The 14937-nt window shown below is 37.7% G+C and overlaps 2 protein-coding genes across 3 annotated transcripts; both read right to left on the minus strand.

Annotated features, from left to right (window-relative positions):
• Window positions 1–3193: 3193 nt before the first annotated feature.
• On the minus strand, window positions 3194–8638 carry zgc:77880 (zf-DHHC domain-containing protein). 2 transcript variants are annotated; one of them, XM_026910861.3, is made up of 9 exons: window positions 8460–8638; window positions 8045–8133; window positions 7119–7192; window positions 6332–6444; window positions 6127–6188; window positions 5226–5346; window positions 4936–5008; window positions 4682–4826; window positions 3194–3421 (listed from the first exon to the last, which is right to left on the minus strand). In XM_026910861.3, exons 1-9 carry the CDS (start codon window positions 8582–8584, stop codon window positions 3330–3332), a joined length of 894 nt encoding a protein of 297 aa, XP_026766662.1. In that variant the 5' UTR covers window positions 8585–8638; the 3' UTR covers window positions 3194–3329. The 2 variants fall into 2 exon arrangements, with proteins under 2 accessions (XP_026766662.1, XP_034155858.1); XM_034299967.2 differs by lacking the exon at window positions 8460–8638 and adding an exon at window positions 8285–8420.
• A 2751-nt stretch (window positions 8639–11389) lies between these two features.
• Window positions 11390–14641, minus strand: eif3f (eukaryotic translation initiation factor 3, subunit F). Its single transcript, XM_026910858.3, has 8 exons — window positions 14482–14641; window positions 14232–14302; window positions 13767–13846; window positions 13532–13669; window positions 13235–13326; window positions 12245–12381; window positions 11568–11681; window positions 11390–11495 (listed from the first exon to the last, which is right to left on the minus strand). Exons 1-8 carry the CDS (start codon window positions 14591–14593, stop codon window positions 11418–11420), a joined length of 822 nt encoding a protein of 273 aa, XP_026766659.1. The 5' UTR covers window positions 14594–14641; the 3' UTR covers window positions 11390–11417.
• Window positions 14642–14937: the final 296 nt, after the last annotated feature.

Raw genomic sequence — 14937 nt, forward strand, 5'->3', positions numbered from 1 at the left:
CCTTGTGTATACCTAAACCTTACCCTGTCTAAATTCCAGCTTTGACTTATCCTTTTCCTCACACCTGCCCAGCCTTAGATTCATCAAATGATGGTAGAAAGGATGGGTAGGTGAGCAGAAATATGCCAATACAGGCATAGGGGGTTGACCTGCTCAGTCTAGTGGCTCGCCCTCACTCTGCTCTCCTTCCGATGACATATTAAACTAATCAATTCTGAAAACAAAGCATAAAATCCAACCAAAGCCCAACAGGGGCAACTGCAAAGACTCGGTATCTACCAGAGCTATAGCAGTGCTTAACAGGTGCCGGCCCGTGCACTTCCCTTGGCTCCCTATACCACCATGCAGTTTTTGGACTTCAAAAACCTAACCCTAGCCAGAGCCTTCAGACCAAGAAGACTATTAGACTCAAAGTAATGGAGAATGGTTGGAAAGAAACACTCACCGAAACCTTCTCTGTCTTCATATTCTAAGCGAATGGCAAACACAGCTAATAACAAAAACAACAGTTTTAATTCAAACTAGTCACAAATTAATACAAACACCTTAGCTGAACAAACATCTTCAACTAAAAAACTTCACCCTCATCTTGAGTATACCAAAAAAATCAAATGACAGAGGGCAAACTGTCCTAACTTAAACTCCAGCTGAGTTTCATTCAAGAAAAGAGAGGAATAAATAATCCATAAATAAATAAATGGAGAAGGAGAAGGAAAAGCGAATGTAGCCTGAAAACAAGTCCAAATTTGTACCAATTTTAAAAACAAAAATTAAATTCAAAATCCTAACCCTAACACTAACGCTGTACTTTCACCAATACCTAACCCTAAACCTAAGAGAGCTAATATTTAACAGTCCCGACTTCAGCTGTGAATTCAGTGTGATGTAGTTATATGTTAATTAGGTTACTAAAACAAACCTTCTGAGAATATCTATATTTTTGTTTATCTCAGGGAACAGACACAGTCTCAATATGGTAGAAACTGAGTGACAACTCAAGGCAGCTAGCAGACAGTTGGTTTAGCCTGCTTGTCTGCATCTTGGCCTTGGCTCTGAATTGTCACCGATTAACTAGGCGTGATCTGAGACTATGAGCAACAATATGGAAAGCCCAACCATCCAGTCTGATATAAGCACCAAAAGACCATCAGAGCTAATTTCAAATAATTACAAATAATTACAACCAGCAAAATAGCAACATAAAACATTCTGGCATTTTAAAGCCAACAGTTTCAACTTCAAACTTTAGATTGAGCAACAATCACACCAATATTGAAATACAGCATTAATCTAGAGTCTCAATCTTTAATCCAAGCACCTATTGCCCATCACACCTAATTCAACCTTCTTCTGGACCTTAGAATTAAAACACTCTATCCCTGTCATAAACCCCACATCTACCCAGACTCTTGCTCAACTAAATCTTAGTAAGGAGGATGGCTAGGTGAGCAGAAAAAAGCCCAGTCAGGCATGGATGGTGACCTGCTTAGTTTAGTAGCTCATTCCTCATCCTGCTTACCCTAATACTCCACCCTGAACTTGTTGGATAAAGACTGAGGGAGAATGCAGTTATATTCAAGTGATAAACAAATTAAATATCTAACTAATTAATTAATTACATAATATTAGATTGAGTTATTGTTCTGGGGGAATCACTGTACCTTCACCAATACCTAACCCTAACAGTTAATGGCAGACAAGAGCAGACAAAGGAGGAACAGATAACAGATAATAGTACTGTGTTACATTTCTAATGAATATGAATAGAAAAGCAGTGCTGTGACTTACCTTAAATGTGTAGTTTGCAATTGTAAAGCCCATCAACATCAACAGCAACTGAACAAAAGGAATAACTCACTGCATAGCTTTGACGGTATGCTGATTCATACACCTTAGTGACTCAAATACTTGATATTTCATACTTGGGAAGAACATTTTAAGATTCAGCCCAAGCAATTACAGAAATGTTTGCTGTTCTCAATAAGAGATATTCTTGGTGTGTAAGGGATTAATAGTACAATATTGATATCTTAATATAATTTTCAGATATATCTTGTACAATCGAAATGTGCCATTCTGTTTGTAATTAAAAGTTTAAACAATTAAACAAAAACTAAACTACACAAAAACTAAAGAAAAAAAATTACACCAATACATATCAAATAATTCACTTACTGTAATGCCAATTACAAATTCATAGAATTGACTTGAAATTTAAAGTCACTTTTTTTTAATATCACAAATATCACAAAAAATACATATTGCTGATTTAATGATGCAAAGCCAAAATGCCATATTAAAAGTTGTCCTTTACTTTAATTCAGCAGCATTTAGACAGTTAAAGTAAATAAATATCAGTGTAAACATCTTACATTAGCATCCTTCAATCTGCCAAACAGCAATATAAATGTGTTACAAATTACACAAAGAAAACTCAAAGCACTCGAATAACTGAAGCCAGTACCCTGAAAATGCTCCAACACTTTCCCTGCATCAACTGCTATAAAATACATTTATATACATTTAAAAACTACACCTATAGACTCAAAACGAAGTGACTGACAGATCACTGAATAAAAATAAATAAATAAAAATGAATGTTCAATTGAGAAAGAAACAAACACTTTCAGTACAAGTCAGATGTCAGTAACGTTCAGTGGGTCTCTTAACATTGTTTAATTAAAAGCCCCAAGCAACAGCAACTTTATTCCACTACAGGACTGGCTCTGATTTAAGTAACACAGTGTTGGTGTTAGAGATACTGCTGCTTCATTTTCTACTGTATTTCAACACCGATACAGCTCGCTGAGAAACGTGTGAAACCTTCTCGGAATCTATATTCAAGTATATTATAGTGTTTGACGTTAAATAAACAGTTTTGCCTTCATTTGCAAAAGTAAATTTGAAGAAACCGATGCATTTTTCATGCATTAAACATATGTACCAGACACGACTGTGGAACAGACTTTACAGTAGCTAATATAATTACAGCCTGCCTAGAGTAGCTACATAATTATTTATAATAATTTATTCAATATTTTAATATTCTGTTGAGCATCCCTATTCCTATGTTTGTTATATTTGCAACAGTAAACCATTAAGAGGCCATGATGACAGATAAAGACAGTCATATAGCTGAGAAAAAGAAAGAAAGAATGAAAGAAAGAACAAATGTGACATTTCTCACTTAATAGCTCTTGCGACTTGATAACAGTGTGTGCGTACTTGAGTATGTACGCAGATTAAGAGCTACTACATAACACACAGTGCTACACTTAATAAACACTCTCATCATTAAAACTGTAAAGTACTGCTGACGTCGGTCATCTTTACACATCGTAATCAGGAACAGGTGAGTAACTGATTCCTCCAGCGGACGGGGGAGAGGACTGGAACGGTAACAGCCAACACAGCACAGAGCCTGCAAACACACAACAAAGTTGCATATAAGCGTGAAATATTTAATAAATGTATCTTGACACTAACAATGAAAAAGGATTATTTTAACCAGCAGTGCAGTGGTCTCAGGTCCGGCAGGGATTGTAGGTGGGGGAGTGAATGACCAGCGCTCTCCTCCACCCTCAATACCACGACTGAGGTGAGACCCTTGAGCAAGGCACCGAACCCCCAACTGCTCCCCGGGCGCCGCAGCAAAAAAGGCTGCCCACTGCTCCGGGTGTGTGTTCACGGTGTGTGTGTGTGTGTGTGTGTGTGCACTACTGTGTGTGTGTGTGCACTTGGATGGGTTAAATGCAGAGCACAAATTCCGAGTATGGGTCACCATACTTGGCCACAAGTCACTTCACTTCACTTCACCTTTATTAACATTATAGGTACGAGTCACAGGATCAGCATCTCCCTTTAAAGGAAACCTCCACCCTAAAACACATTAAATATTTTTATACTAAAATATTTGTGATGTGTTTAACAGGGACAGGTTAGTAAATTCTATGCAGGAATCTGAGCAGGGCCGATACATGGAGTCCTGAACGCTCCACAACCCACCTCATGAAAAACAAAATATAAACTTTTCATTGCACATCCATTAAGAGTGTTTGAGTAGTCTCTGTGATACAACTGGTCTCTTTCCTGGACTCTTTCTAAGCAACTGTTCTCTTTCTTGCTTTTCCATCCACCAAATCGTCAAAGTCTATCTCTTTAACAATCTATGACTCAAACAAAAGCAGTGACTGCATGTTGAATCGTCTTTAGTCCATTTTAGTTAGTTTTTAATCCGACCCATTAGGGACAACGGACATTCTCTGCCTTCTCCTTGCTTTAAATTTTTTTCCATCAACGTGACAATGCTTAATGGTTATGTTTTTCAGCCACTTATTTAGCTCCAGTTAAAAACAGACAGGATTTACCTGACTGCTCATTCAGACTCACACACCAGTAACATTTCACAATTTATTTCAGATTCTGTGATTTGACATTCACCGGCTCATGTTCTATGTATGTGATGTACGGGATGACGAGTGCTATGATGTTGATGGCAATATTAGCAGGCAAATTCAAGTTTTTGAAGCAGATCTGATCATAAACAGAGATCTGCATATGAGCGTGACTAGTAAAAGACACAAAATACTGTGTAAAAGTTTGCTCACTGAACAGTTTGTAAAGAATGGAATTAATTCATCCATACATGCTGTTACATTTACAGAAAGATGCACGCTCTTACCTCTTCCAAACACCTCCCTCAGCAATGCAACTTTAGGTTTTCGGGTGTGTGTCGTGTGCACTGACTGCCCGCTGTTGGGTCTGTCCTTCATCAGTCTGTTTCTCATCTGCTCAATGGGTGTCTCATCTGTTATAATGGACACCAGCTGGAGAAAGAACAGGATTCAAACTGCTACATAACTTGTATAATGTATACGTGTGTGTGTGTGTGGTTTCTCTTGGCCCCATAAAGAAATACTGAAGTAAGGTACACACCTGGTCATAAAATATCACCAGGACAAAAACGCCAAACAGAATGGACTCCACTAACAAGATGATGTAATGTGCCCTGTCATACAGAAGGAACAGTGGACGAGATGTTTAACATCGCCAAAAGCAAGAAAACATAGAATGTATAAACTTTAGCTAATAATTATTGGTGCATCTTTTTGGTTCAAACAAACAAACAAACAAATAAATAAATAGCATTAGTTTTCATTTTTCCAATGCATGTTATCACACCATAAATATAAACTTTTTGTGATAGATTTACTTTTCTTACTTACACTATTAGATGCTTACTGGGAACATCCTCTTCACCTTTTTCTCCATCTCCATCTCTTTCACTCCGTATCCGCCACACCCATGCCGACACCACCAGAGCCATGGAGTACAGGCTGGCCATGCCTTTGGAGACATGAAAGATAAAAAACAAAATATACTAAATTAAATTATACTAAATATAAGCACTCTTGGAACGCCAATCATCCAATCAGATTAGCGGACCGGAACCAGATTAGCGATTAACTGTTGTATAAATCTAATTTATTGAGGTTACCATCCAGGATAATAACTATAATGGATAAAGTGCAGTTTCTGATCACTTAGTGCAGGGGTCATAGCTAGATCATCATGGACAGCAGTGAAATTTTTTCCTCAAAAATAGGTTGTGTTGAGTCTAAATGTTGACTGCTGTTTACCAGTATATTTTCAGTTGGTACCTTACTTTAGCTACTTACTTATGCTCCCCGGTCACTTTAATCGGAACACCTGTACACTTGTTCATTTTATGCAGTTATCTAACCAGCCAATGCAGCAGCAGCACAATGTATAAAATATAAAATCATGCAAATACAGGTCAAGAGCTTCAGTTAATGTTCACATCAAACATCAGAATGGGGAAAAAGTTTGATCTCTGCGACTTTAATCATGGCATGGTTGTTGGTGCCTAGATCAGGTAATCCCCCCCATCTTCGACTGTCCAGTTTGGATGAGTCTGTGCCCATTATAGCCTCAGATTCCTGTTCTTGGCTGAAAAGAGTGGAACTCAATGTGGTCTTCTGCTGTTGTAGCTCAACCAACTCAAGGTTCAATGTGTTATGCATGCTGAAATGGACTGTGTCATCATAGCAAACTATTATAAACTAAACCATAACTAAAGTAACTAAACAAGCCCTTCACACTCACCAGTATAAAAGAGAAATTGGATGAAGTACTTCTGGTTGAGTTCTCCAACACAATTATTGATCCTAAAGATCATTAGAGCAAACATTCAAACAAAAACAGACCAATAAATAAATTGAGTAAAGGAGAAAAAATAGCAATGTGATTAAAAACAGACGGAAGAATTTAAAATAGACAGAAATAGATAGAGAAGGAGAGTGAGACTGACCATGGGCAGTGGTGATCCATGCGTCTGATGCAACGCTGACACACTCGGCAGTGATGTGCACGAGGAGGACGATATGTTTCACAACGACTACACACAGTCCAGCCTTCACAACCCTTATTTGAAAATAAAAATAAATAAATAAATAAATAAATACATACATAAATAAATAAAAAACTTTTCACACCAACAATATAACTTTTATATGTGCCTAAACAAAACTTCTGATTCACAGAACAAAGAAAAACTCCACCCTAACCAACATGCATATCAATATTTATAACTAATATGTGACATTCTGTGATGTCAAAGATTTATTTAATAATAATTATAATAATTAATAAAATTCTGAATTGACACTTTTAGTTAGAACTTCTTTCATGGACATATTGGGCCAATTTTCAATTTGGTTAACGGTTTCATACGTTACTCACAATGCCATTCAGTTACCTGCTTTAGTCCTTTAGTCCAGCTCTCACATTTGTATACTTGCAAAGCTTCAACTTCCATAATATCACCTTTATTAAGTAAATTTTCGCCTTTATTAGTTAAATCCATCGCTCGTGATCTCAATAATCACTAACTAGCCATCACTAACGACATCAGAGCAACACAAGCCACTAACCTCTCACAGGAATAAGGACTTTAATACTATTCACAACCCACAGAAGACTAACAAAAAGCAGAGTTAGATGTATAGCCACTAAATCCACAAATACCACTACCTTGATATCGTTTAAACAGCAGGTACTGTACGTTGGACATATTGCACAGTAAAGTGTTACCTCACCCTGTCATTCACACGGCTGGACTGAGACCTCAAGTCTGAGAAATCAATGGCTGTCTCAGGAAGAGGAACCATACCTGGAAAAAAAAAGTAAGTAAGTAAGTAAGTAAGTAAGTAAATAAATAAATAAAAACCTTCTCTCAAATGTGTGCATCACATCACACACAGTCAATACATGTGTGTGGCGGCCTGGAAAATCCTCCTCATGGTCAAACTGTGACATTTGCTACTGCATATAATTCTAAAAACTACAGAATTCCCTGAACTGAAATATTTTTCCATTTTGCATTTTTCAATCAGAACTAATGTTAAGTAAAGTAACATTTTAAATTTTCTCAAAAGTGAAATGGGAGAAAATCACTTAACAATTTCATTCCAAATCCACTGAGTAACAAACAGATTATCCAAAAGCTCCTGCTTTTTATTGATTTCATTTGTGTTTACAATGGGACACGAGTTCTCATTTTGAGTACCAGGAGACAGAATCCATATTTGGAACAAGATATTCAACAAGCATATGTGATGGTGTGATGGTCAGGTGTCCGCAAACATTTTGTCATATAGTGTATGATAATATTAGGAGAAAAAACATTTTGGTCAAAATTTGATTTTTTTTTTTTTTTTTTGGCCACCCTAACCCTATATTTAATAAATGTTGGATGGTTCAGAATTAAACAGAATTAGTAAGAATGAAAACCTACAGCAGAGTTCTCAAACAGTCAGGGACACTGTCGAGAGTTTAAATAAATAAATAAATAAATAAAAACGGTTCTCCAGACCACACTTTCAGAACACCAGTTCAGAGAATCATTACACCTACACATCAAACCCACCAACCTGCAGGTTTTGTTAAACGTATACCTATGACATTACACAAACAAATAAGCTACAGCTTCTGTGTAATGCAGGTGTGTCTACATGAAACTCACCTGGGTCAGAGAACACAGCTTTCGAATGACAAGCCAGAAGCAGCAGTAATATGACATTAAAGACAGATCCATGAAGTGTGCACCATACACTGTAGAGAAAAGGACAAAAACACCTTAAAAAGATGAATTTATCACTGATGAATTGATCACAAAGCCTTTATGGGGATAACAGTGCTTTAAGGGGTAGCTAAACAGGACACACACACACCCCTAGTAGCAATCAAGAGCCAATACACGTACTAGCGTGTTTGGGGGATGTGGAAGGAAACCGGAGAACCCGGAGAGAACATGCACAGAACCTCCACAGGCAGTAACCCGAGCTGCGAGGAGGAGGAGGAGGAGGAGCACTACCTGCTGCAGCACCGGGTCACTCCGCTTTTTAACTTAAATACGACACAGTGACGGAGACTCTTACCTTCCAGAGTAAGCTGGGATCAGTACATACTGGATAACAACGTAGTCGGCGTAAAATACGCTAAAATAAGTCAGAATGAGACAGATAAACCCGCACGGGTCTCGCCGACAGCGCAGTAGCGCCATCTTACCATTCCCAACTTCCGGGTTTGGGCTGGATGACGTAGTTCATGGTCCAATCACGATCCAGGCTAAATGTGACGTAACATTATTTATTAAATGCATTATTGGCCGTCGTCATTTCAAACTAAATAATAAGAAGAAGAAAAGAAGAAGACTCAGGGTCCAGTTGTTTAGATTTGATTGGTTAATGTCACAGACACTATACTGTGGTGGAAATGTAAATACTGAATACTGGCCTCTGGTTAGGTTTGTGTCTCTTTGCCTGTGGTGCTTGGTCTCAGTGCAGCTTTTGCTGCCGCACTTTTCATGAATAAATAAGTCTTTGCATGGCACATGATGTGTCTATTAATCCTATATAAATCAAACAAACATGCCACCGAAGTGTAACGTTTAGATCGTGAATGGTCTTCAAAAACGAACCATTTATCTGCATAGTCACCTTATTAGGAGTACTAGAATATTTAAAACTGCAAATTCTTTGCAGTCTTGGAAAAAGTATGGCTGGGGCCTAGCTTTATTAGTCTGGTCAAACTCTTATATTCCAATCCTATGGCTGTAGTCAATACTGGTGGTTTGCTTTCTAATAAATTCTCAGCGGGCAGAGGTTGCCGTCAAGGTCGCCCTCTCTCACCACCTTTGCTTACTTTAGTTATAAATCCACTGGCTGATGCTATAAGAACCATCGTAAACATTGAAATAGGTTCAGAGGAGCATCGTATATCCCTTTATGCAGATGATGTTCTGCTACATCTCAAATACTCTGAGACCTCTACTGACACTGTTCTCACAGTAATTGATAATTATAGTAATTTTTCAGGATATAAAATTAATTTGGATAAATCTTTAGCTTTGTTTACGCATGTTCCTCCCGGGGCTACTCTGAGCTCCCCCTTTCATTCAGCATCTTCAGGATTTAAATATTTGGGAGTAAATGTTACACCTAATTTGGAAGACCTGTCTAATGTGAACTATCCTCCTTTAATTACTAAAAGTAAACAGAATTTGTCAGACTGGTCCACCCTTCCATCTTTTTTTTTTAGGGGAGGATTAGAGTGTGAATATAAGAGTGAATGTTCTCCCAAGGTTGAATTTTTCGTTTCAATGCCTGCCATGTTATTTTAAAAGGGTAAATTCTTCGATTTCAATGTACATTTGGAACCAAAAAATTAAAAAAATTTTAAAATTTCGACTAGATTAAAATTTTGTTTTATTGATTTGTGATTGAATCATTTAGGTGTTATCCAAGACTTATGTTCTCTGCTTTTTATTTATAGATACATAAGATTCAGTCTATATTCAATAACTTTACTCTTTACTCTTTTGGTGTCAAATGTCAAGTGGAGTTTATTGTCATTTCAGCCATATACAAGTACACAGTGAAACGAAACAACGTTTCTCCAGGACCAAGGTGCCACATAAGACAACACAGAACAACAGGGACTACATAAATTAAACGTAAACGTGTGGAAGGATGTTAGGAAGTTATTAGCCATCCCAAATAACTAATGTTTTAAATCTCCAGTTGCTTTTAATCCTGATCTCCCCTCATCTGTACAAAACATTGGGCTTCAGGCCTGGATGTCAAAGGGAGTTGTGGTGTTAGGTGATTTGTTCATAGATGGCACATTGAAATCTTTTTAGCAGATTACTCATGAATTTAAATTGCCTAGTAATGATTTTTTTCTTCAGTTACAACACTTTTTAAAGTCTCAGATGAGAATAGGTAAAATACACTTTGTTCTTACTGAAGTAGAAATGCAGTTTTTATCCTCAGGTAGTACGAAGAGGAAGATGTCTAAACTTTATACAATGTTGTTAAATGTTTATTTATGGGAAAAGGGCGTGGGTTCTGATTTTAGTGACGAGGAGTGGCCATCTTTTTGTGCAAACGTTTTTCCAAAGGGCGCTTCAATTTCGGCTCATGAACAAAAATTTATCCATAGGACTAAACACTAGTTCGTCTCCACAAAATTTTCCCCAACACCTTTCAATTACGTTTTAATGTAAAGCAGCCACTGGTACTGTGATGCATGCATTTTGGGACTGAAAAGATTAAGACCTACTGGAAGGAGATTCACAAAAATACACAAAAGATTATTAGAAAGACTTTTACCATGTCTCCAATTATATTTCTCTTGAATTGTACTGTTGTTGTAAATCTTAATGGTGATGATGAGTGTGTACTGCACTTTCGTACTTTTCTTTCTAAAAATGTATACTGTTGTTGTGGTCAACTTCACAGACACCATCTGTCAGAATGTGGATGAATCAGGCTGCTCCTCTTTTGTCGTTAGAAAAATTACCTACGATCAAAGATCTGACGTTTGCTGGCACACTTGGTCTTCTCTTTGGGACTTTCTTAATATAGACAAAGAACTGTTTTATTCCATATGCTATTATACCTTTATTTATATATCTTATTTATTCATTCATTCATTTTCTTTCTCTGGTATGCCCTGTGCCTACCTGGATTGTGTGTAGGGGGTTTAAGCTAGTGAATGTTGTATATGCTGTTTTGAGATCCTGGTACTGTTGTTGTGTTATTGAAAATCAAAGAAAAAAACCCTGCAAATTCTTTCAGGCTTATGCAATTCTTTATCTTATGCTTATGCAGTAATTACCAGCTGAATCCACATGATGGAATTTTAAAAAACTGAAAAATCTCCAATGGTTTAAATATAATAAGAATAATAATAAGAAAAGTATAAGCATCAAATTTGACACCGAAGGAGTGAAGTATAAGAAGCAAACACACCTGCTTTCAAGACAAATATATAAATGGACTTTTGATACACCAGCACTCTGATGGAATGATAAACATGTCTTTATTTTTCAATTACAGAACAACAAGTTTCTCATTAAGAGCAATCTGGGCTTGAGTGAGATTTGCCAGGTATGTGACCATCAGGAGGTCCTGCAGGAAACAGATTATAAAGTAAGCACAATGAACAAAACAAAATTCAGGAAGCCTTAAAGAGACACTTACATTAATGTTGGAGTTGAGCATGCTCTCAAAGTCCTCTGCTGAGATCTTGGGTACTTTGTTGACCAGATCCATTAAATAACGGCCAACACTGTTATCTGCCATCACTTTTCCAGACTGATGCCAAATAAAACCATAACAGAGTACATTTGTATTTGTGTGCAAACACTTCAGTTCATTTGCATCTTAATTAAAACAGATCTGAACTCAAAGCGCAAATTTCAAGTTTGTTTAAAAGAAAACTCCACCCTGAACAACTCGCATATTGATCTTTATAATTAACATGTGACCTTCAACAGCATCCCACATTTCTTTTATAATAAATTCTGAGTTGACTTTTTTAATTGAACTTCTCTCATGGTGTAATTTCACGTTGGTTAAGTTTCCTACATTACCCACAATGCCATTCTGATAGAGGTGCAGTGGGATTTTGCACTTGCTTCATCTCTAAACAGGGCAATGTGGTGGTGCTTTAGTGCTTTACTCTGTCCAACTCTCTCTCCTCCTCCTCGTCTGTTCACTCTGCTCAAACACATCAGCTTCCAAAGCTTCAACTCTCACACTAACACCAGTAACAATACCATCACCAACCAACAGACTCACTAAACACTGGACAGTGAAATATTTGTGAACATACTGAATGTGTTTCAAGGTGGAGTTTAACAGCAGCACACACTCACCAGCACATCCTCAATGTACGCCAGGACTATGGTGAGCATTTCCTGTATGCGTCCAGCTGAACTAGCCACCTGCGACAAGTCTGAGGTCAGACCGTTGGTGCGACTGGGAGACGCACGAGTCCTTTGCAGGAGATCAACTAGAGAGAAACACGAACACAGGAACAATTGGAATTACATTTCCCGAAAAGTTAATATTTCTGCTTAAAGGTACACTAAAAAAATATTTTTTTATTGTTCTCACTAGTACAAATAATGTGAAAATATCTGGAGAATATGAAACAAAAGCCATATGCGTGTTAGACTGCTGCTGTGTTTATGTTCCTCGTGTTCCAGATAACATTTAGGAATGGGAACATTAACGTTCTACTGAATCTTCAATTCAGTGTGCAACAATGAGATTAAAAACAATTCTCTCTGTATCTCTATTCTAACACGTTTTTTTCCACCGTGTGGCCACTTTTAAAAGTATTTAAAGTAAAATGTTTTGCCTCAGCACATGCTACAGTGGGCAAAAGCCAAATCGTTTAAATAACCTGCAATCCACTTTGGGAGAAAAAGGTTTTTCCTCCAACTCTGAATGGAAACATACAATGTGATTTTGCATGATTGTTGTATTCCCAAAATATTTGACAAAACTCAAACCGAGCATGCCTTGTCCAGTTCTTTTTGTCCTTTCAGTTAATAAAATCTGCAACAGGGTCACACGGTTGCTTTAAAAGAGAGGAGGCTGATCTGAGCTTGTCCATTGCTTGTCCTAACCCACTTCACCATAAAATTGGTTTACAATTGAGGCCAAAAAAAACGTGTTGGTTTTTTTTTTTTTTTTAAATTATGACTCGCTTCACACTGCATTTCTTCAAGGGAAAAAAAAAATCAGACCATACTCTGTGCATTGATGCAGAATCACATAATGAGAGAGTTGAGATGCATCTAAGAATTCATCTAGGAAAACTGCTGTAACACATATTCAGGAAAATTTCTGTGACTAACCTCCAATGCGCTCTGTGTCGTAGTAAACGTACTTCACTGTTAAGGGTGTGAACATCACGCCGAGAGTTTTCCCCGGAACTCCCATCTGTGCACTGAGACACCAACAAACCAATCAGCAAAGGGGAAAAAAAAAAAAAGCCAAAACACCTCATTAGTGTGTGTGTGTGTATATATATATATATATATATATATATATATATATATATATATTATATAAATAATAATTATAAATAATATATAAATAAATGCTCTAAATACAGCATTAGAGTAATAGCAATAGTACTAATGCGTGCTGACCTGACGTAGGCCCGGATGTTCATTTTATTGCTCTGCAGCGCCGTGTCCACTGTCAGGTGGATGGGGTTCTGAGCCTCCCGACTATAATACTCATGAATTAATACAGAATGCTCTGTGATGTCATATCCTGTGGCGTACCTGCAAACAAAACAAACACAAAATGCAGCTGTAAACATACACCAAAACCGTAAAATAACTGTTTAAAAAAAACCCACGTGACTGAGCTGCCACTCACCAGCCGATGATGACTTCACTGGGAGAAACCTTCTTATGAAGCTCATACATGTTCTTCGCAAACTCCATGTCCACTGCCACCTGGAATATTGTGAGGAGAAAATGACTTCAGTCACATATCGCTGTTCAAATACACAAGATCTACAGAACTGACTGTTTATTTACAAAATCTCCATGAGTTATTGGAAAGAATGGCATCATTGTGGCGGGGATGTTGTACATTTTAAACCCTGTGTACTCTACTGAGGGAAAATAAATAAAAATGAAGCCAAAACATTACTTTGCTGTTTCAGACTGAGATGTTGCCTCTTACATCCACCAGGAAAAGGACTTTAAAAGAAAGGTCACTAGACTCCTGCAGCTCTTAGGGCTTAACATGACTCTCCTGCGCGCCATGTAGTGAAGTGTGAAGCCACCCGTGTGTCAGCTGAGCTACAGTAGCCACACAGGCTAACAGTGTTCTTACCTCATCTTCAGATTCATTGTGCGGAACAGAGAAACAGTTGGTGACCTCTACAGAGTGTTTATCTATCGTTCCTGTACACAGAAAAAGGGATATCTATAAGAACTGTATCTACACAATCAACGCTATAATTCAGTCACGTGTCCATCTCAATAGACACGTTCATTTAGCATTAGCTTCCAAAACGGATGGACTTATACAACAATCATCTTATATGTTCTACAAAGTCCAAATCCAGATTTAAAGACCTCACCTAATAATGTGCCGATCACACGGCTTGCTCCCTCATTCCTGCGCTCGTACGAGTCAGCGATTGAAGCGAGAACCACCGGGTGGATTTTCACTACAGGGCCGTGGACCGCCATCTTTAACAGAGGAAGTGAGACTGTTAGCAGGAACCATAGAAGAACTGCGTGACAAACACTGGGGAAATTTCCGCTTCTGCCCCCTAGTGGTGACGTACTGTAATAGCACTAAGGCAGAGAGAGAGAGAGAGAGAGAGAGAGAGAGAGAGAGAGACTGTTCATAGCTGCAATGACATGCGGGCCTTTTTATTAAAAAAAATTGCATAAGAGGACTAAAACACTTTGGGACGTGCTGTTAGTGGAAAATAATTAACTTCAGGTGGTAACAGTAACTCCACTTTGTGTTGTGCTTCATCACACCACTTAATCATAAATTATTTTCCTATAACAGCACACTTCCAAGT

This window comes from Pangasianodon hypophthalmus, chromosome 26 (genome assembly GCF_027358585.1).
Source record: "Pangasianodon hypophthalmus isolate fPanHyp1 chromosome 26, fPanHyp1.pri, whole genome shotgun sequence".
Lineage (NCBI taxonomy): Eukaryota > Metazoa > Chordata > Actinopteri > Siluriformes > Pangasiidae > Pangasianodon > Pangasianodon hypophthalmus.

Excerpts from the sequence above, each read along its gene's own strand:
- eif3f (XM_026910858.3), bottom strand. The coding sequence starts at position 14,593 with ATGGCGGTCCACGGCCCTGTAGTGAAAATCCACCCGGTGGTTCTCGCT. Across the intron at positions 13,847-14,231 it reads ACAATGAATCTGAAGATGAG|GTGGCAGTGGACATGGAGTT; the intron begins GTAAGAACACTG and ends ACAATATTCCAG. Across the intron at positions 11,496-11,567 it reads TGCTCAACTCCAACATTAAT|GACCTCCTGATGGTCACATA; the intron begins GTAAGTGTCTCT and ends TGTTTCCTGCAG.
- zgc:77880 (XM_026910861.3), bottom strand. The coding sequence starts at position 8,584 with ATGGCGCTACTGCGCTGTCGGCGAGACCCGTGCGGGTTTATCTGTCTC. Across the intron at positions 7,193-8,044 it reads AGCTGTGTTCTCTGACCCAG|GTATGGTTCCTCTTCCTGAG; the intron begins GTGAGTTTCATG and ends TTTTTTTTCCAG. Across the intron at positions 6,189-6,331 it reads ATGGATCACCACTGCCCATG|GATCAATAATTGTGTTGGAG; the intron begins GTCAGTCTCACT and ends AATGATCTTTAG.